General features: G+C 46.3%; 1 protein-coding gene across 1 annotated transcript in view; it reads right to left on the bottom strand.

Moving 5' to 3' along the window:
• LOC115086658 (cullin-9-like) overlaps window positions 1-23,858 on the bottom strand; it is a 582,584-nt gene that overhangs the window by 269,973 nt on the left and 288,753 nt on the right. The window contains exon 18 of the mRNA XM_029592817.1: window positions 20,086-20,181. Coding sequence (XP_029448677.1) covers window positions 20,086-20,181 — 96 coding nt within the window. The remainder of the gene's footprint in view (window positions 1-20,085; window positions 20,182-23,858) is intronic.

The raw sequence follows: 23,858 nt of genomic DNA, 5'->3' as shown, positions 1-23,858 counted from the left end.
ATTACTTATTCCACCCTAGGATATATCTCAGAAATATATAATATATTTCGCCCCGTCGCAGTTCGGTTTCCGCAAAGCGCTGAACACCGAATCCCTCAATCTCGCTAACAGACACCATCCTTCTGAACCTAGAAAACAAACAACCGTTCCTCCTCGCTCTCTTAGATCTTTCAGCGGCATTTGACACAGTGAACCACTCAATTCTACTAGATCGTCTAGCAGAAATAGGCATCACCGGAGCTGTGCTCAGCTGGTTCAAATCATTCCTAAGCAACAGGACTTTCAAAGTAAAAATCAATAACAAAGAATCCCACCCAGTCAGCCCCACACTGGGAGTCCCTCAAGGATCTTCTCTTTCACCAACTCTGTTCAACATCTACCTCCTCCCACTCTGTAACCTACTCACTATCGTTAATCTAACTCACTATATCTACGCAGACGACGTCCAAATTCTCATCCCGATCACAGAGTCCCTCACCAAGACCCTCAGCTTCTGGAACAGCTGCCTTCAGTCAATCAACCACCTGCTCTCCAGTCTTAACTTAGTCTTAAACACCAACAAGACAGAGATCCTCATCATCACCCAGGACGACGGCAAAGGATCAACAAACATTCTACCTACCTCTCAACCAAGTCTCCCCACCCAAGTAAGAGACTTGGGTGTCATCCTGGACAACCATCTGAACCTTAAAAAATTCATCAACAATACCACAAATGAATGCTTCTTCAAATTACAGGTCCTAAAAAAATTGAAACCACTTCTCCACTTTCAGGATTACCGCACAGTACTTCAATCCATCATCTTTTCAAAAATCGACTACTGCAACTCCCTCCTTCTCGGACTCCCAGCCAACCACATAAGACCCTTGCAGATGGTACAGAACTCGGCCGCCAGGATTCTATCCAACACTAACAAAAGAGAACACATTACTCCTATCCTCCGGAACCTCCATTGGTTACCTATCAAATTCAGAATTCTATATAAAGTCCTAACAATTATCCACAAAGCCTTTCACAATCGCTCACCTCTCGATCTAGGTATCCCTCTTCAGCCCCACTCCTCCTCTAGACCAGTTAGAAGTTTCTACAAAGGTACACTCTACGCCCCCCAGCCAAGACCTTGGTAAAGAAACGCGCCCTATCTACAGCTGGTCCCCCACAATGGAATGCTCTCCCCCCGGACCTCCGCCAAGAACCTTGCCCACAGACCTTCAAAAAAAAACATGGTTATTCAGCTAAGCCTTTACATAACCCTACGATCACCTCTCCTTCTGTAAAACATCCTTTGGACAGCACTCCCTCCCTCGGTGAATTATCATGATTGACACCTTCTAAAGGTCTTTATTAACAGTTAACCTTTTTCTTTAATTCTTAAGTCTTAATGTTATCTCTCAATCTAGTGCTAAAATTTTTTTTGACTGTATTGCAACTCCTTATTTTTAGTTTTATGTAATCTCAACTCAAGTTAATGTTTGTCGCGAATCTTGAATGTTAACGTTTCAGATATTTGCACCCCCAGTTATTACCCCAGTTGCAAATCCCTTGTTCCTTGTAATGCTATTATCTAACAACTGTTCCAATGTAAACCGACGTGATATGTCTTTGCCACATGAACGCCGGTATAGAAAAATGCAAAATAAATAAATAAATATACACCACCTAGCATATGTACACAGAAAGGACCACCTAAGAGCAACAGACATCCCTCCCAAACCCACCACACTACACTCAGTCAGAAGCCTCCACACCATGGGACCTTCTATGTCACAAAGTATACAAAGATTAACCCCCCCCTCCCATCCAGCGTTACCAGTCTATATAACAGGAAGAACCTTCCTCACAATGGTTTCTCCCCCACAAAAAATACAGAGATCGCCCACCATATTCAGATAGACTCCGCTGCATACTGAGACAAAGAAAACGGAGAATAGTGAATATGAAATCCGGCAGCAGAACATCAGCACGCAGCACCTCACTGTTCAATATGTGTGTATTATTAAAACAAAATATACATTACGATAGAATTATACATGTAATTAAGTCTGATAAGCATGGAAAAAGACAAGATTTATAACACTTTACAAATAGTATTTATTATGAAACTTTGTTACCAAACTTTAATGGCACTTCCTAGAGATAGTACTAACCTATACAATTTACCAAAGCTGTATTTATATGCCTTACTGTAAACCGTTGTGATGGTATTCAACTGAACGACGATATAGAAAAAACTTTAAATAAATAACATAAAGCAACCCTACTCCATCAAACTGCGCAAAGACCTCTTACACACCATGTGACTTTCCCTATCATAAATATATAGCGAGAGCCTGAGCTGAGATGGGCTGAGATTTCCCCAGTAAGAACTCCTAGCTCTTACAACCCTTGAACCAGCTAAAACGAAACAGAAAGCAGAGTTGCTTACCCTGTAACAGGTGTTCTCCAAGGACAGCAGGATGTTAGTCCTCACACATGGGTGACATCATCGGATGGAGCCTGGCACGGGAAACTTTGACTGGCTCACCAGTATGCTGCTAACCACACATCCACTCGGGGTCCCTCTTCAGCCTTATAACAGAGTTCGCGAAAAAGGAAATCAAAAACCTAAGAGAAACCAAACTCTGCGGGGCAACGGGCAGGTTTCGTGAGGACTAACAGCCTGCTGTCCTTGGAGAATGCCTGTTACAGGTAAGCAACTCTGCTTTCTCCAAGGACAAGCAGGATGGTAGTCCTCACACATTGGCGATTAAGTAGCTTCAGGCCGCTCGAACATGTGCCACAGAGAACTGGTGCCAACGTGCACAACAACTGGCATGGCAACAATCACAGGAGCAGGCCTGCACCCAAGGTTAGGACCCATAGAGTGAGAGTTGCGTTTTATGGCTAAAAGAGATTACGGAGGATGGACTGTCCAAATCGACAGTCTTGTCTGCCATCCTTGTCCAGGCAATAATGTGAGGTGAAAGTATGGAGGGAACTCCAAGTCACTGCTCTGCAAATCTCGTGGATGTGAACTGCACGCAAGTGAGCCACCAAGACAAACATGGCCCGTATGGAGTGGGCTTTGATGTGACCTTCAAGCGACAAGCCCGCCTGAGCGTAGCAGAAGGCAATACAGTCTGTTAGCCAATGGGATAGCGTCTGCTTGGAGACCGTGACTCTCAATCCATTTTTGTCGAAGGAGACAAAATGTTGAGTGGAGATGGGGCGCTGTCCATTCCAAGTAAAAGGCACGTGCCCTCTTGCAGCCCAGTGTATGTAGAGCATGCCCACCCTGGTGAGCGTAAGGCTTTGGGAAGAAAGAAGGCAATATAATAGACTGGTTGAGGTGCAAGTCTGAAACCATCTTGAGAAGGAGCTTCAGGTGCGTTCTTAGCACCACCTTGCCGTGACAAAACTTGTATAAGGTGGGTATGAAACCAGAGTTTGCCGTTCACCGACCCTGCAAGCCGATGTAACCGCGACCAAGAATACAACTTTCCAGGAAAGGTATTTCAGGTAGCAAGATCGCAATGGCTCAAACGGAGGTTTCTTTTTTTTTTTTTAATTCTTTATTTTCAATTTTTTGAAATTACCAGGAAATACTCCTGTTCAGAAAATACGTCATTTAGAGGAAAAGAAAAATAACAGGAAAATTAATTAAATTTTCAAAACCAGTAATAAACTGACATTTAAATTATAAGAAAAATATATAGCAATTAGGAGGCAGAAAAGAGCATATTTCCATCAAAGTATATAGATAATCAGAACATTTAAATGATAAGCTGCCGGGTTGCTACCACAATTTATCTATTTTACACCAAGCCTGTGGAAGCTATAATAGGGGTTCGTCCCGCTAAGAATGTTCTAAGTTGTTCTGGTTCATAGAACACGTAATTAACATTTAAGTATTTTATACATGCCTTGCAGGGATATTTTAAAACAAATTTAGCATTCAATTTCAATACATCAGGTCTCATCCTCAAAAACTCCTTCCTACGTGTCTGTTATGATGGTAGGATGATTGGTGTTGATGCATGAGGAAATGGTTTCAATGAGGGGGCCGGATCCTTGTTGAGAGCATTTGGCAGGGCATAGATTAGTTAGTTTTAACAACGTCAGGAAATAATCATACAGGTTTACCGTAGAATAAGCTCTGTCTGTTTCTAAAAAACAGATGCATTACATAATTTCTGTTATGGTTGCCGGCCGCAGCAAGCCGCGACCGGGGCCGACTGTCGTGGCCGGGACCAAATACTCACCCGCGGTGTCAGGTTGCTTTGGAGGCTCCTGCAAGAGCAGGGGGCCTCCTCCGGTGTTCTCCTCACAGCCATGGCTGCTGCTAGGCCAGCTGCAGCGCCCTACTGGCTGCTGTGACTCTTCCCCCTTCCTGGCTGCCTTAGAGCTGCATGCGAGGTTGAAGATAAGATTTAAAGGGGCCACGACAGGAAGTGTCGTGGCTCCCTCCTGAATCTCCTCCCTCATGTTTAGGTATTTAAGGCATGGTCTGCTCCTCAGACCTTGCCTTGGTATTGAGGCTCGTGCCTGGTTTCCGGTTCCCATGTTCCTGGTCTCGCTTGGTTCTTTGTCCCGCTTCTGCTCCTCCTTCCTCATGGGATTGATTCTTTGGCTCCTGACCTTCGGACTGGCTGTGCTGAGTTCCTGGCATTGACTTCGGATTGGCTTCAAACCTCTCTCCCGTCTGTTCCCGGACTGGCTTTGGACCGCTCTCTGGACTTCGACCCCTGGACCATCTTTGGATTCTCCTTCGACTTCTACTCCCGGACTACCTACGACCAGCTGGAGACGCCAGCCGTCTGGAACCCATGACCTGCAGGGGGCGCCTGAGTCCAGACCTCCGTTAGTCTTCAGGGAGTTCCTTAAGTCCCAGAGGCCGGATCCCTACAGGCTCCTCCTGGGGGGATCACAAGCTTCCAGGGTGAAGTCTTCCTTCAACACTCATCTCATTGAGCCTTGCCCTCCGATGGTAGAGACCTAATGGGTTCTCTGTCCAATTGGGTAGCACCAACTCTACCTCGGAACAGGGGTCCACCTTCTGAATTCGTAACAATTTCTTTCTGAAAGAAAGGCAAAAGACACGACTAGGGGTCTCCTCAGACGAGCACCCCAAGCGGCCGCGAGGCAAACACCTCCCACCGACCTAAGCCGCGCCCCTTAGCCAATCCGAGGCCTGGCGCAGCCATGACGGCAGGGGAGCGACGAACAAAGCCTTAAAGGCTGCTACAGACCTCCAGCTCCCTCTCTTCACCCGGACGGCTCCTGGCCTGCGTGACCGGCGCAAACCCATCGGGGTAAGGGTGCTCTCATCTGTGTCCGCATCGACCCTGACGAGCACCCCGAGCGGCCGCGAGGCAAACACCTCCTACCATCCTAAGCCGCGCCCCTTAGCCAATCTGAGGCCTGGCGCAGCCGTGACGGCAGAGGAGCGAAGAACAAAGCCTTAAAGGCTGCTACAGACCTCCGGCGTCGTGCGCCAGGTGTTGCGCGCACGAAGGAGCACGACCAATGGGGCATGCTCCTTACTGCGCCCCTTCGTGCGACCACTTTGTGCTCCCCCGGAGATATCACCCGGCTGTCCCCTCCCTCCCCAGCTCCAAGCCTGCCATATCACATTCTACTTGATCCTCCAACTCATGACCAAACCGCCAGTGGGCTCCCCCGCAGACTCGCTACTCCCACTAAGATAGCCATCTTAACCCGACCGACCAGCGCGAGCAGCGCAGAAATCCTGTCGGGGCACATACAGCACCAAACCCAGCGACCTACTCTTCTCAGCACCCCAGCAGGATCGCAACAGGACATCCATGCTAGACCACCACCCACACACCTCCCCCCCTACCACCTGCTTACAACATGAATTCAAGATTTACACACCCTACGCAAGCCCCCTACACCTTTTACAAACCCCACCCATATAACGCTACACCAGGAATCAACCACAGAAGGCTCATCCCCCATCCCCCTACTCCAGACACACACATGGCTGCCCTATCAATCCTTACCCTCTTTCTACTGAACGCTCAGTCCATAACAAATAAAATCCCCATCATCAATGACCTCCTCACCGACTATAAGCCAGATCTTCTATGTATCACAGAATCATGGCTCAAGAGCTCCAATACCCCCCTCATCAATCAGCTACAACATCTTCTCCATTCCAAGGCCAAGAAAAAAAGGAGGTGGCCTACTATTTTTAGCAGTCAAAAAACTTAAATTCAGTAATCTCCCCATCAACTCCCCACTACCCCTAGAAATCAGCCTCTTCAAGTCCAAAGCGCTACAGATCCTGCTAATCTATGCCCCGCCAAATGCTCTCAACAAGGATCCCGGCCCCCTCATTGAAACCATTTCCTCATGCATCAACACCAATCATCCTACCATCATCCTAGAAGATTTCAACCTTTACATTGACAAATCTCCCCTCCCCCCACCATGCAAGCTCCTACTCAACACGCTAACTGCTATGGGCTTCAAACAAATAATCAACTCCCCTACACAAAAATCAGGCCACACCTTGGATCTGATTTTCATCAACAACAAAATAACACTCAACTCCCCCCCCCCCCCCCCCCCCCCGTCGACCACCATGGTCCCCTGGTGAGACCACATGTTAATACAAACCAAGCTCCAAGTAGACGTCTACCATATCCATATCCTCAAAGAAAAAAAAACTCATTGTATTCACCAAAACTTGCTCCAGTGAGATCCTAGAAAAAACCCTACCAGAAGCCCTAAAACAACTGGATACAAACGCCATAACTGCAGTCAACTCATGGATCACTATCAATACGGAGATATTAACTCGGCCCATCAATAACGCCCCTCAAGATGACGCCCCAACAATATCCAGCCAAAATTTCGCCCAATTCCTTAAAGACAAAATATCTGAACTGACCTCAAGAACCCAGCCAAGAAACCCTGAACCTCCCACACCACCATCCCTCACCACACGAAAATGGTCGAAATTTGAAACCATCGCCTCCACTGAGGTGGAAACCATGGTCCCGAAGATAAATCCAGCAGCACACCCACTCGACCCTATCCCAACGAAAACTCTCATATTAATCCCAAACTGCCTAGCAAGGCCTATCGCGGACATCGTCAACCTTTCCCTCGAACAAGGTGTTCTCCTGGATTCCCTTAAAGGTGCCGTGGTAAAGTCGATCCTAAAGAAACCCCAACTAGATCCGACCATCCTATCCAACTACCGACCCATCTCTAACTTGCCTTTCCTGGCCAAGATCATCGAGAAAACAGTGAACTAACAACTGTCAGAATACCTAGAAAACCAACGTATACTGGTGCCTGGGTTCAAAAAATATCACAGCACTGAATCACTATTACTCACGCTCACAATACTGAGAGGTTTTCACAAAGGCACCTCTTTCCTCCTAATACTTCTCGACATTCTCGATATGTATCTAGTTAAATACCCCTGCTTCTTTTCTCTGCTCCTAGTTATATTACTACCTTGTTTTATTGTAACTGCAACCCTTAACTTTCACTTGTATATTGTTACTATTACTACTACCTTTTTAATTTATGTTATTTATTGTTATTTATGACCTCTTGTTACCTTTTCACTTGTTAATTGTAAACCGACATGATGCGATACCCATCGCGAATGCCGGTATAGAAAAACGTAAAATAAATAAATAAATAAATAACAGCCGCATTTGACACTGTCAACCATGAGATCCTAGTCCACAGACTACAAGAAATCAGTATCAATGGCACTACCCTCCTATGGTTTTAATCATTTCTCGCAAACAGGTACAACAAAGTTACTCACGAAAACACCACTTCAGAACTAATACCCTCTCTCACAGGGAGTCCCACAAGGATAATCCCTATCCCCTACCCTCTTCAATGTCTACATGCTCCCACTATGTAACTATCTGGATAAAGCAGGCCTTTCCTATTTCCTATATGCCGATGATGTACAGATTCTGCTTCCCATCAGAGACGACATCGAGAATACACTAAACCAATGGGAATCCCACCTCTCTGACATAAAATGTATACTCTCCCAAATGGCACTCACGCTTAACCAGAACAAAACGGAAATTCTGCACCTCACCGGGAAAGCTACAACTCCATCCACGAACCTGACAACTCCGCCCAAATGCACAACTCTCACAACAGCCAGAGACCTCAGAGTCACCCTGGACAAGGAATTAAACTTTAAATGTCATATCAACACGCTGATAAAGGAAGGTTTCTACAACCTACAAATCCTTAAAAAACTCCAACCTCTGCTACATCCTCCAGATTACCGGACAGTACCACAATCCCTCCTTTTTACCAAATTAGACTACTGCAACTCCCTCCTAACAGGCCTACCCGCTACCACCCTCAAGCCTCTCCAGCTCCTTCAGAATGCAGCCGCAAGATCACTAACAAACAGCAAAAAAACAGATCACATCACGCCCATACTCAAACAATTCCACTGGCTACCCGTCCCTTTCTGATCTCAATATAAGATCCTCATGCTTACCCACAAAGCTATTCACAATGACAAGGCGAGATGGCTACAAGGCCTACTGCTCCCCTGCAACCCCACAAGGAACCACTCCCTCCATTAAGGAAGTTCATCGAGTCTCCACAAGAGAACGCGCTGCATCAATAGCAGGCCCCCAAATATGGAACAACCTCCAAGTTCCTCTCAGAACGGATACCTCGACACCTTCCTTCCAAAAAAATCTCAAAACCTGGCTCTTCTGAAAAGCATTCCCCCTAGAAAATTAACCCCGGCTCCCACCCCCTCTCCTTCTCCCTTCCTGTTCAATTCCACTCGTTGTACATAATAAGCTATGTCAGAACATATTTAAGCTTAAAAGAGTTATTATGCAATGCAAGTTTCTCGTTATATTCTGTTTATCGATTAATCTATTAAAATGTATCATGTCCCCATAAGGCTTGCCTTCGGACAACTCGTATGTAAACCAGTGTGATATTTCGAATCTAATATTGGCACAGAAAAACAAACAAATACATAAATCAATCTCTCTCTGTTTCAGATGACATTTCTAATATGTTAGTTAAATCCAAAGGACATTCTTGATCTTCACTTTGTGCGGTTTGCTGTAAATAGAAAGCTTTTACAGCTGCAGGAAATGCTGTCTCAGGAATCTTCAGAACACGTTTTAGGTATAATTTAAACAGTTCCAATGGAGAAGTTAATGTTATGACGGGAAAGTTCAAGATCCAAAGATTATGTGCTCTCAGAGCACTCTCTATGGCCTCTAATCCTTTAACAAACAAGCTTTCTGATTCAATTATTTTGATTTGTCTTCAACTCTTTTCAAACGTTTATCCATATCTTCCATTTTAATAGTATAATGTGATATTAAATTATTATTTTTATCACTTGGTCTTTAATTTCAATTGTTGCCGCAGATAGAGTTTTAATTGAACTCTCTATTGTACTTAACCCCTCCATTGTCCTCTATTGTCCATATCCCCTCCAAGGAAATTACATCAGGTCTTATTGTTAGTGGGGAAACAGAAATCATCCTCAGCTGCTTCACCCCTGCGTCCTCCACAGTTTCCCCGCTCAACCCCATACCTGGAAAAGATGACAAACCAGGAAACTCCGAGATAAGCAGTGAGGAAGCCATTGCAGATCCCTCCATTCCTCCTCCTGGGTTATCTTCCCCCAGCGCTCATGGCTCCCAGCCGTCCCAGGCCAGTACCATGGCTGCTCCTGCCTGCACCGAGGCAGGGCTAGGTACCTTGATATTACTGGAGTTAGCAGGTTTGCAGGGTGATCCGGGGCTTAAAGTTGTTTCCAGGGACAAGGGGGATGGCACATGCTCTAATGCCGTTCCCCCAGCGACCAAGCAATCCGGAGGTGTCTGTGAAGCTCCTGCGAAAAAAACGGAGATTTGTGGCTGTCGAGGGTCTTCAGATGGTGAGCCAACATTCTCATCTCTCAGCCGACCTTTACATTTAGTATGCGGCATTTTAATTTTAGCAGTATTTCGAAAAAAGGGAAATTTTCGGCAGCTTTCCCTCTGGCATCTCTCACAGTCTTACACCACGGCGGCCATCTTGCCTCCAGGCTCAAACGGAGGTTTCATGAGTTGCGAGAGCACCATGTTGAGATCCCAGGAAACCGCTGGACGGCGAGTAGGAGGCTTTAGCTGTAATAAGCCCTGCATGAATTGATCCACAAGCGAATGGGAAGAAATCGCAGTACCATTTGCACTCCTATAGTATGCCCCGATGGCACTGAATTGAACTCTCACAGAAGTGGTCTGCAGACCAGACTTGGAGAGAGACAAGAGATAGTCCAAGAGTGAGGGCGGGGAGCACGAAAAAGGATCCAGGCCATGTCCCTCACACCAAGATGAAAACCTTTTCCACTTTAGATTATAAGATTTTCTAGTGGATGGTTTTCTGGACTCCAAAACAACACGTGACACTCCCTCCAAAAGGCTAAGGGCCTGCACAGTCATCCGGTCAATATCCAAGCTGTGAGAGCCAAGGCTTGTAGGTTGGCGTGGCAAGTCTGCCCTGGTCCTGGGTGATTAGATCCAGAGCCATTCCCAATTGGATCGGAGGGGTGAGAGGCCAGGTCCTGAATGGTCGGAAACCAGACCTGATGGGGTCAGGAGGAAGCGATCAGGATCATAGAGCCCTGATCCTATTGCAACTTCTGGAGTGTTTTCCATATGAGAGAAAGGGGAGGGTAAGCGTACATAAGCCCATTTCCCCAGTGAATCAAAAAAGCATCAGCCACCGATCCGCTGCTCCTCTGACCTAGGGAGCAGAAGCAGTGTACTTTCCTGTTTTCCAGGGAGGCGAAGAGGTCTATGTCTGGGATCCCCAGGAGCAAAAAATCTGGTTCACTACCTCTTGACTGAGGGACCATTCGTGAGGCCAAAAAGCTCGGCTCAAGGCATCTGCTAGGGTGTTGTCCACCCCTGGGAGGTACACTGCCCTGAGGGTGGTGCCATTGCTGATGGCCCATGACCAAATGTGGACCGCCTCCTGACAGAGGGTGAAGGACCCCGGTTCCCCCCTGTTTGTTCAGATACCACCCGGCTCCCTGACTGTTGGTTTGCACAAGTATCACCTTGTTGAGGAGTTGCTCTCGGAACACCTGTAGGGCTTACCAAGTCGCTCACAGTTCCAAAAGGTTGATCTGGAACTGCGATTCCTGTGCAGATCAAAGCCCGTGGGTGTGGAGGCCCGCAACATGTGCCCTCCCAACCCTGTCTGGGATGCATCGGTGGTGAGGGTAGCCTGGGCTTGAAGACTCCAAAAGGAGCATCCCTGCTGCAGATTTGGGGGGGGTTGCATACCACTAGAGAGACTGCTGCAACAGTTTCATGAGCAGAACATGAGTACACAGATCCTGAGTAGCTTGACACTACTGGGAATGCAATGTCCACTGTGCTCTGCACATGTGCTGCCAAGCACCATCACTGTGTTATTAGAGCTCTGTTGTTAAAGCTGAGAGATAGCAATCTGTTATTAACGGAGTAGTTGTGGGTGGATCCTTGGACCAGTGGCAGGTGACCACGCCCTCAGGGGAGATCCTGAGAGGGACCACTGGTCAGGCTTAGTGTAGGAGACAGATACACACTAGTTCTTTTATAAGACAATATATTAAACCACCAGAGGTAGCTGTAGTGAGTTGGAAGCGTCCGTCTGGGCTGTAGTCCCTCAGGTACTGGAACAGCGATCCCAAGGTGGCTGAGCTGTAGAGAAACTAAGAAAGCAAGTAGGCAGTATATGCAGTTCTGGAACAAGTCCTTGATGGTAACACTCACACAATAATCTCTTGAAGCAGCTCAGGAGTTGAGATAAAGTAGGCCCTCGAGGAGCGAGTACCTGGTCCCAGGGAAAGCTCTGAGAGATAGATGGAAACTCACTAATGTTGTAAGCAGCAATGACTTCTTAGCAGAAGTGGTATTCAGGAGTTGGTCCGGGACGTGGGCCCTCGAGGAGCGAGTACCGGTTCCGGACTGCGACCTGAAAAGTAAAAGAGAAAGCGAGGCCCCCGAGGAGCGGGTACCTCTAGTGAAGTTCGAGGAGGCAGAGTAGCTAGGTTTGCGGAGAGTGAATCCCATCCGCAGCGACCTGGAGGAAGCGAACCCTTGCTAACTCGTCTTGTTGGCAAAAACTGAGACCTTAAATATCTGGAGCTTATGACGTCATCTCAGGGGGATGCCCCTGAGCTTTGCGCCAACACCGGTACATCAGTCGGGCCGCGCATGTGCGTCCTTAGGCATCTGGTCAACATGGCGGCTTGCAGCGTCGAGCTGGTCCGGGGATGCCAGAGGAGGATGGCCTGGAGACGCCGCAGCAGCTAGCCTTCCATCAACCCCAGAGGGAGTCGCCAATGAGGTACGGTGGGCGGAGCAGAGACGTCGGACAGCGATGAACACAACACACTGCCATGTGGCCCAACAAGCAAAGGAACTGGTGAGCTGAGACATGGGAGCAGTCGGAGATCTGTTGAGCAAGAGCCACGAGGGTCTCCGCCCTGTCCCGAGGTGGGAAAGCTTTCGCCTAGACAGTGTCCAGACAAGCTTCAATGAAGTCTGATCTGACTAAGCATCTCCAGCAAGAGATAAAATCTTTAACTGACCAGGCTCACAAGTGTGGTTTATTGACAAAGAAAGAATACCAGTTTATCAATATGAAGAAACCCATAATTCCAACTATATACACATTGCTAAGATCCACAAAGATTCATAAAATCCACTTGGCAGACCGATTATTTCAACAAATGCGTCCGCACTTGAAAAATTATCATTGTATGTGGATACCTTTTTGAAACCGCTTGTAAACAGAATGGATTCATACAATAAAGATACCACTCACCTTTTTAATATATTGCATGACCTTGATTTTGACTGTCAGGACCTGTATCTTGTAACTTTTGACGTCACATCACTTTGCACATCAATACCACAAGTTTCATTAATGGTGGTCATTAGAAATTTATTGAGATCTAGATCCCATCCACATGAAGTGCCCACAAGTTTCATCATGAATTTGTTAAGATTGGTATTAACCAAAAATTTTTTCATATTTGATAGAAAGTTCTATCAACAGATATCAGGTACTGCCATGGGCGCAACAATGGCGTCATCATTAACAAATTTGTATATGGAAAAATTTGAGTTGGATTGGATTGTGAATTCTCCCTTTGCTAAGCAAGTGAAATTATGGAAACGTTTTATAGATGATGTTTTTGTCTTGTGGTCTGGATCTACAGAAGAGTTGAGAAGTTTTCATCAGTGGCTTAATTCTTGTGAAGATGCCAATCAGTTTTCCATCTCTTTCCATTTTTCAGAAATTACTTTTCTTGATGTAAAGATATATAAATCAGAAGATGGAACGTTGTCTACCACTCTTTTCAAGAAATCTACAGATCGTAACACTTTCCTTGAATATACTAGTTTTCATCCGTACCACTTAAAGGACAGTCTTCCATATTCACAAATGCTCAGAATCAGAAGGAATTGTACCGACATTAGTGAATTCAAGAGACACTCAAAAGAAAAAATGTAGTGATTTATTACAACGAGGTTATCCACATAGATTACTTAAAAATTGTTACAAAAGAGCTCGTTTTGCAAATCGTGAGGCTCTTTTAACCAGTAGAAGATCTTTTGACGTGGATAAAAATGACAAATTTTGTTACACGGTATTCCATGTTGTCTCCAAATTTGGTGAAGATCATGCAGTCACACTCTGATATTCTACAATTACATGATTGTTTCAAGAATTGTAGGATTCGGTCATCATTTACCCGGTCCAAAAACATCAAAGAAATAATAAGTCCATCACTTTTACCGGAAGTTACCAATACTTCTACTGTTACCCTGCTTGGTACCAAAGTAAAGGGACACTACCTTTGTGGACAATGCTCCTTTTGTGAAATCATGTCTGAAGGGTCTCTTTTTATCAATCCTAAAGAGAAACGTGAATATTTTCTGAAGGGGTATACTAATTGCACATCTGTATATGTCCTCACATGTCCATGTAGAATGATATATGTGGGGAAAACAATTATTGCTTTAAGAACTCGACTAGCTGAGCATAAAAAGTTGCTTAAAGAACAGGAAGACTGATGCCCCGCTGGTTTCCCACTGTGTGGAGTTTAACCATAAATTCAAGTGCTTAAAATGCTGTGTATTGGAATGAGTACGTGTTAATATCAGAGATGGCAATAAAGAGAGGCTATTATTACAACAGGAGTTACGAAGGATCTATACGCTACAGAGCTTCACACCATTTGGTTTAAATTCAGAATTGGAATGGTTCCCGTTTTTCTGATAAAGTCTTTTTGAATTAGTTCCTAGTACCCATTGATATCGGGTTTAACTTTTGTTCCAGTCAATAAGATTTTTGTGATTGCAGTGAAATACAGTCTTACAAAGTAAAAAGGAGAAAAGAAAATTTTTTAATTTCTTTCTTTGGTTTTGATTGACCTATAGAGCCTATGAAAGAAATGCGCATGCGCCAGCATTTTTCTAAGAATTCGCCATTAGTGGTGGGACCGCTGAAAAGTAAACATGAGTGCAGTTTGTTGAACCTTGAAATATGGTAACATTAGGAGGCATTGAGTCATTTTACAAAATAGCAATGTCTACATTTGTGCATTGCATTGAATGTTGATTATATTGTTCTGTTTTGTAGTTATTGCCTTGAAACAGCTTCAACAGCGAAACGTTAGCTAGCGTCGGCACAATTTACTTCCTATCACTACCATTTACCATTATCATTTACCATTTACTTCCTATCACTACCCTTACATAAAAAACTACAATAAGTTCAAATGGGCAAGACCTAGTAAATACCATAATCTTTTGTAAATGTACCTCGTCAAATTTCAGTTAATATATTATGTTAATTTTCCTATCATTTTTTCTCTACTCCGAGTTGTACTCATCCCTGTTTTATTGTAACTGTTTTTTGTTCAGCACCTGTTATTTATTTCGTTCACTGTACCTTTTATCACTCCCCTGTTTATTGCAAACCGGCATGATGTGATACTCTCACGAATGCCGGTATAGAAAAAACTAAAATAAATAAAATAAATAAATTTGAATGGTTGCGGTCAGCGACTATCGATATTAAAGTTTCCGCACAACGGATTAACATACTGAAGTTTCATGAGTTGTCAACAAAAAATTTACAACTTTGTGGAAATCATCAAGAATTAAGCTTCATAAGATAAGTTACAATTTTCTAAAATATTTATTGAGTTACATACAAAATCGGGGCTACATTCAGTATTATTTGCATGATCTTCAGATGTGAAATTGAAAGAAAACCTTTTTTTATTGGGATTTCACATTAAGAAACATAGAAATTATCTTTTTTAACAAAACTTTTTTGAAAATAAAAAAGAAGAAATAAAGTAAAGAAAAAAAGACCAATTTAATAAAGGCACATTGGGAGGTTTTCTCCAAGACCAATGATTGGCTCGCCTGTAAATGTGTATAAATCTCACCAAGATATAAAGACTCACCAAGAGTCTTCACCAAAGACTTACACTTGGGTTCTGAGGTCTTTTTCCATTAAGGGGTCATTCCAGATTTTAAATTATGGCAAAATAAAGTGTTTGGTGTAAAATATCTTTTCTTTTGGATTTGTTTCATAACTTTACACATCCTGTCTACATTTTTTGAGTTTTTATATACTGACATTCGATATGGCATATCACATCGGTTTACAGATTAACTCATGGAATAATATGACAATGATGTCTTATTATTTTACATAGTAACAGAGTAACTTATTTAACGATTTGGAACTTTTGTTTGATATACATTGAAACAGTGTAACTTATTGAACAATTTGGAACAATTTGGAATTAGAAAATACCTGGAATAGAACCCCTCTCCCTGCTGGCTGGGCAGAGCGGGTTTGACCGCTCGAGCCAGTAGGAGGGCGGAGAGCTCTATCCGAAGTATCTGCAAATCCCCCACTGCTTGCCACCGAAGACACAGAGGAGAGTGGGGTGTAAGTCGCTGAAAGTGCAACTGATAACCCTGATGCATGACGAACAGAACCCAAAGCTCCAAAGTAACGGAGGTCCATTAATCTGCGAACAGCTGGAACCAACCCCTGACAGGGGGGATGGCGTGCTGTGGAGGAGGTTGGCGCAAGCTTCCTGGACGCCAGTCAAAACCCCCATGGTGGGGGGGTTCTGTGGCGGGAATGTAGTTGTCCATGGGGTTCAAGGCTGTCTTGGCCACATCCTGGCAGGAGGGTGTTGGGCCCTGGACCTTGGTGCTGGCGGGTAGTACTTGTGTGGTTGATAAAAAGGGCGTTTCGGGTATTGCCGAGGGTGCATTTTGGGTGGCTGAGTATCAGAGGTACTGGCTGACAGTTGCTGAAGGGTTTCCTGATAGTCCTTCAGTTGTGCCACTGCCTCTAATTCTGTCACTAAACAGATTGTCCCCTGAACATGGAAAATCATCCAGGCGGTCCCGAACTTCAGGGTGAAGATCAGAGTCATGCAGCCACGCAGTCCGCCGAGCCCCAATGCCTGCCACAGTGGTTCTCATGGCTGTCTCGAAGATGTCATAGGCAGAGCGGACTTTGTGCTTATCGCACTCAAGGCCCTGTTGAACGACCTTATGGAATTCCTCCTGGAATTGTAGTGACAGGCGCTCACTGAACTCCTACCCCTGCTTCCACAGGTTTCTGGAGTATTGACCCATGTACAGCCGGTAATGAGCAATGCGGGCCGTCAACATTGCACCCTGAAAAATATGACGACCCCACGGCATCAAGGGCCCTATGCTCTCGCTCCAGGGGGGGCCGAGACATGGGTGTAGATCCTCTTTGCATTCTTCAGAGCAGATTCTACCATCACCGATTGGTGGGGACCTGACAGTATTCAAACCCGGTGGTAGGTTGGATCAGGTAAATGGCGTCCGTCTTACAGCTCACAGGAAGAACCGATATGGGGTGCTCCCAAAGGCAGGACACCAAGTCTTTGAAAATATCATGGACCAGTACTGCCATGACCTCTTTTGGAACATCCAGGAATTGCAGAGTCTCAAGCATTTTGTGCCTAGAGTCCTATTCAGTTAAAACTTGAAAAGGCACTGATTCTGCCATGGCTTTCACAAACCCTGCGAAGGAGAGATCCTCTGGGGGAGATTTTCACCGTTTCTCCGGAAGGGGAGGCTTGAAGGGAAGATCCTCTGATGCCTCCGAGGAGGATATGGATGCCACTCCTTCCCAGGGGTCATAAGGGGCCTCTCCTTCACTGCGATCCCCCGGAGATGCAGGGGCTAGGAGACCCAGCTGCGTCCGGGGTTGGGGCCTCGAGGGCACAGAGAAAGGCGCCAGATGCACCAATGGGCTTGGAGGTCGCAGGAGCGCCAATAGATCTGCTGGTGTCAGCAGGATCGGCAGCATCGATGGCACTGGTAAAACTGATCCCGAAGACCCTGGGAAAGCTGGAAGGTGGCAAAGTACCGTGTGTCTCCAAGCCGCCATCAAATCAGATGGCCTTTCCTCATCAGAGGAGTTGCTCACCAGCATGGGAGCCTGTGGCAATGGCAGCGGTGCTTCTTTCGGCCGCGAAGGGGCTTGGGGTACCGGAGCCGGCTGCGTCGGTAAGACCCCAAGCAGTATATCAAGCTGCTCCAGTAAGAGCACAAGCACCAGAGGAGACTCCTGCGGCGGTCCCAGTAGAACTGGAGGATTGAAGCCCTGCAGGGCCTGTTCGACCGCCAACCACACATGCCTCTCTAACTCCTCCTCAAAAGCAGCCGATGACAAGACTGTATGAGGAGGAGAGGACGGAATCGGGACATCCCCTGGAGAGCTGGGGGACACCAATTCCTCCACCAGTATTGGTGGAGGCCACCAAGAGGTATCAGCGGGACCAGAGGGAACCATTTCCTCCTCTCAGGACCGCTTCGGAGGAGGCACTGATGTCGATGACTGTCTGTGGTCCGGCTTCGATGACTATGAGTGGATGACGTTTCTTCAACTGCTCTCAGCGGTCACCACAGCCTCCTCCTGGGACCAAGGGAGACGGAGAGGAACCCGATCAGGAACAGAATGACAGAGACCACGGTCGGTCTCCTGCTCCCAAATCAGGTACCGGGAACATTTGTGGTGACAACCCCGGAGTAGAACTTTGAATCTCCTTACCGAGAGGGGTGGAGGTTCCTGATGCTGAAGAGGGATCCGGTCCTTTGGATCTGAATAATTCTCCATCTTCTCGAGATGTGGCCCTTTGGGGTCCATCTGGGCACAAAGGTCGCAACCACGGATGTCGTGGGACGCTCCCAGACAAAGGAAACAGCCCTCATGGGGGTCGGTGATGGAATAATCCGGGGGCACTGGGGGCAATGGCGGAAGCTGGTCAATGCCATCGGAAAAAAGTATGCGGTGCGTGGTTGATGGTTGGCAGCCACTGGGAGATGGAATTGTCGTTGACCGACTGCTAAGAAGCACGAAACTTACCAGGATGCAGCGAAAGGAACTGATGAAAAATCGGAGGGACCCTACGTGACATGGGAAGCAAAAAATTGAGAAAAAGCTGTGAAAAAAGCACAAGCTCACAAACCACAAGGTAGTAGCTTCGTGGAAAGGAAGAGGCTTGAAGACAGACCCTCATGGATGTGTGCTTAGCAGCATGCTGGGCATGCTCAGGGTGCCAGTCGAAGATACTAGAAAATTTGACAAATGTTTTCCAAGCCGGGCTCCATCCAATGATGTCACCCATGTGTGAGGACGCCATCCTACTTGTCCTTGGAGAACAATTTGCCATGCACCCACCCCCAAACCTTATCACCTAACAGAGAGCATCCGCTCACCCCAGTCATATAGCTACAGACAGCACCCACCTCCCATAGCATGGGACATCTCCCAATCACATCTTGTACAAGTACACCCACCCACCCCGATCACATAAGCCCTCCTATAAAACAGAGAGCATCCCCTCATCCCAGTCATTTAATACACAGACAGACCCCATTATATCATAAGCAGACACCTCTTCAAACCCCCGAAATCCACACTACACTCTCCCTATTACAGACAGGACCCTCTAGTCTTACTGTATTATACACTGCAGATCCCCTCATGTCACATACTGACACCCCTTCATCCCCCATCCCCCCTACTACACTCTCCCTATTACAGACAGGACCCTCTAGTCTTACTGTATTATACACCGCAGATCCCCTCATGTCACATACTGACACCCCTTCATCCCCCCTACACTCTCCCTATTACAGACAGGACCCTCTAGTCTTACTGTATTATACACCGCAGATCCCCTCATGTCACATACTGACACCCCTTCATCCCCCTACACTCTCCCTATTACAGACAGGACCTCTAGTCTTACTGTATTATACACCGCAGATCCCCTCATGTCACATACTGACACCCCTTCATCCCCCTACACTCTCCCTATTACAGACAGGACCCTCTAGTCTTACTGTATTATACACTGCAGATCCCCTCATGTCACATACTGACCACCCCTTCATCCCCCCTACACTCTCCCTATTACAGACAGGACCCTCTAGTCTTACTGTATTATACACTGCAGATCCCCTCATGTCACATACTGACACCCCTTCATCCCCCTACACTCTCCCTATTACAGACAGGACCCTCTAGTCTTACTGTATTATACACTGCAGATCCCCTCATGTCACATACTGACACCCCTTCATCCCCCTACACTCTCCCTATTACAGACAGGACCCTCTAGTCTTACTGTATTATACACTGCAGATCCCTCATGTCACATACTGACACCCCTTCATCCCCCCTACACTCTCCCTATTACAGACAGGACCCTCTAGTCTTACTGTATTATACACTGCAGATCCCCTCATGTCACATACTGACACCCCTTCATCCCCCTTCACTCTCCCTATTACAGACAGGACCCTCTAGTCTTACTGTATTATACACTGCAGATCCCCTCATGTCACATACTGACACCCCTTCATCCCCCATCATATCGAGTTAGAGAAGGCAGACCCCTTCCCATCACACCCTGTTTTTGCTGTGTGGTATAAAAAGAGCAGAAGAGCTCTTGGCAACAGCTGGCCTCAGCAGCAGGATACAAACCTGTTGGCAGCGCTTGATCCTAATTTGGATGATGGGCCAGAAACGCGTAAGATTCTCTATGAGGATAACACGGTTGGCTGAAGCCAAGACATTCACCTGCCAAAGGAGAACAGAGTAAGCGGCTTCCAATGCTCATACCATCATCATGTAATCTTATAGAAGTAGGAATCAATTTTTTTTACATTTGTGTTAAATAATATTTTGAAATTATTTTATGTAAATTTTCTTTGTACTATGATGTCCTGCACCCTGGTTAGTAACTGGAAGGGCAGATTAGAAATATGAAAATAAATAAGTGTTTGCCCTCTCTAAAGGCAGCTCGTTGAATGTCTTAGACACGATGGTTGGCTCTCTCTTACAGGTAAAGGCAGAGAAAGCAGAGTTGCTTACCTGTAACAGCTGTTCTCCGAGGACAGCTGGAGGTCAGTCTTCACACTTGGGTGACATCATCGGATGGAGCCCAGCTCGGAAAACCTATGTCTGAGTTCCTAGAGCTTTGGCTGCTCCTCTCTGAGCCTGCACAGCATGCAGAATGCCAAGCGGGGTCCCCTCAGTTGTATTTTAGCAGAGAAAATAAAGAAAGCTTTTCCATGGAGAGGTGGGTGGGTTTTGTAAGGAATAACACCCTGCTGTCCTGAGAGAACACCTGTTACAGGTAAGCAACTCTGCTTTCTCCCAGGTCGAGCAGCATGGAAGTCCTCACAAGTGGGCAATCCCTAGCCACAAGCTTCCCCTAACAAAAAACAAACGGGTACAAGTGCCAATGGGCATTGCATTATTTTTGTTGGCAAAAAAAGTGTTATTTTCCATTCTATACATAATCTGCAAGGACAGCCTGGAAGCTAGGAGGGAAAGGAAAACTTGGGTCTTACCTGCTAACTTTCATTCCTGGAATGCCACAGATCAGTCCAGATGCATGCATTTTGCCTCCCTACCAGCAGATGGAGACATAAAAAAGCTTTACTGACACTGTGCTACTTAAGATAATGTGCCACCTGCATGTACTCAAGCCATGAGGAGATTAAACCATAAACAACTTCTCCCCTTCAAACCGACAAGTCCCCAAACTGAAGCCCTTTCATCCAGAGGCGACAAACTCCCAAATCAAAAACAGTTCCTTTACCAACTACACGCAGCCGTCATTCAGAGAGGGCGGGGCTCTGGACTGATCTGGGGTATTCCAGGAATGAAAATTAGCAAATGAGAACCAATTTTCCTTTCCTGGTCATACCCCAGATCAGTCCAGACGCATGGGATGTACCCAAACTCCCCCAAAGTGGGCAGGAATCTGAAAGACCCACTCTTAAACACTCTCCCCCAAATCCAGTCACTCCCAGTGCCCCAACATCCACTCGGTGGTGCCTTGTGCCAGAGTGTAGAGAACACCAAATCGCTTCCAGATTTCCTGTGGGGATACCAACTGACCCTCAACAAAGGGCCCAAAATCTTTTGGAAATCGAAAGCCCTCTGCGACCCTAAGCCGAGACAATGGGCCTCCTTTAGCATGCAAGCAGTGATGGCTTTAGAAACTTTACTCGCTTTATTCCTTCCCTCAAGTGAACAAAAAAGTGATCAGACCCCCGAGAACTGCTGGTGACCTTCAAGTATCACAAAAGTACACTGCAGACCTCCAACAAGCGAAGCTCCCTCATATGCAAACAAATAAAATCCAAACTCTGAAATGAGAAAAAAAAAAATTCCAGCAGCCTTAATCTCCGGCTTGAACAGAGGACCATAGTGATTAAAGTTCCACGAGGGGAACAGGTGTCTCCCCAGAGGCCGCAAATGCTGCACCCCCTGAAGAAAACGAATACAGCTGGAATCGATGCCAGTCTACCTTACCTCTGTACCGGCCAAAGCTGCCATCTGGCCTATTATGGAGCTGGATGCAAGCTCTTGCACTACATCATTCTTGAAAAGCAGAACGTGAAACCCTGACACACAAAAGGGTACAATACCCTGTCTGAGGCACCAGGTGGCAAAAACGTCTTCTGAAAAGTCTCTCAACCACCAACGCTTCCTTTCACAGACCAAGCTACGATACAAACCGAGCATCCTGAACCAAGATGATTGGTCTTCGATGAGATACTTGGCTAGATGCCTGAGCCTTAGAGGATCATCCACCGACAGATTTACCAAGTCCGCAAGCCATGGGCGATGCAGCCATTCCAGAACCATGAGGACCACTGTCCCCTAGATGAGCCTCAATATTTCTTAGCACCCTCTCTAATCAGTGACTGAGGAGGGAAGAGGTACAACAGAATTCTGCGTGACCACAGGAAGAAAAGAGCACTGAATCTTTCTGCCTCGAACCCTCTCACCTGCGACTGAAAACTCTGGACGCTTTAGAGTTCTTTTTCGATGCCTTCAAGTCCTGTCCCACCTGGAGCAAAAGAGCCATTTCCTCCTCTTCCAGCTCCCATATTTTGGAGTCCAGTACCTGTTGACGAAAAAAGCTGCCTGAATGTTGTTCACTCTAGCAACACAGAGGCTGCCAGCATTACCCAGGTGTTGCCCCACCCAGCAGACACAATCTCTTGGAATATCCAGGAGCCAAAGATTCCAGGTCACCCCTTGTTGGTTGATATAATCTATCATCGTCGCATTATCAGATGGGACGTTCACTGCTCAATCGCACAACCATGGGAGAAAGGAAAGAAACGCCTTGTTAAACATCCTTATTTCCAACAAATGATAGGCTATGATGCCTCTGTCACTGACCACTAGCTCTGTGCCACATGCCTGGAAAATGGATCCCTCCAGTCTTTCAGACTGGAATTGGTGGACATTACCACCCAATCTATGATCCCCAACTCTGCGTCCAGCTCCAAAGTTGCAGAAGAAAGTCTCCAGGAGAGACTGGATCTGCATTTCTCTCTCCGTGGTAGTTGCAGTTGGAACTCCTCTGCCAGAGAGTTCCCGCAAGACAGAAGCGCCCTCTGAAGCAGCCACATATACACGAATGCCGACGATTTCAATATATTATCCACTATGATGCCTAGATCTCTTTTCTGGGTGGTAACTCCTAATAGAGAATCTAACATTATGTAACTATAGCAAGGGTTAGCCTCCAACAGCATGCTTCCCCATCTGCACATAAACCAGGCAACAAGAAACATTTTACAGCTTCGGAGAAGAGGGGGATCCCTCCCGAACAACCATTCACATTCCCAGTGCATAGACATCTGAGGCGTGATGCAGAAACCAACCCACCAATCTCATGATTCAAAACCACTGGCTTCCAGAGCTTAGGAGTAACCTCCTCAGTGGTGGAGACATGTGGCCTTGTTCTGCCAAGACACAAAGGAGTCAGAAAGAACTCTAGACCCATTCCCTTAGGTCTCCCTCCAGGAAAGGCCAGTCAAGAGAACTGCAGCCTGCGAGCTACCTGTATCTCGCCATCCATCAGATCTAGAAAGGGGACCTTCATCTGCAAGGATCTTTCCACCACACCCCTGAACTGGAAGCTCGGGTTGGGGCATGCTGTGCTTGCCCAAGGTTTCTTCTTCTTTCAGAAGATCTCTGCCTGCCTCCCTATCCTGCCAAAATAACACCAGTCCCTCCCCCAGAGATTTGTGAACTACAGGCAACCAATTCTGCTCAAAATCCACCTCTGTTCAACACTTCGCGCCAGATGGGAGGAAGCCCACAAAGAAGTGCACAGTGCTCAAGACTAAGAAGAATGAGTTTGCCACTTTTTTTCTTTTTTTTAATAAAATGGTTTGTGCATCCACAAAATGACCTCAGTGCCCAAAAGCTCCTCCGGGACCTAG

This window comes from Rhinatrema bivittatum, chromosome 3, assembly GCF_901001135.1.
Source record: "Rhinatrema bivittatum chromosome 3, aRhiBiv1.1, whole genome shotgun sequence".
NCBI lineage: Eukaryota > Metazoa > Chordata > Amphibia > Gymnophiona > Rhinatrematidae > Rhinatrema > Rhinatrema bivittatum.
This window is presented reverse-complemented; position numbering and strand designations above follow the sequence as displayed.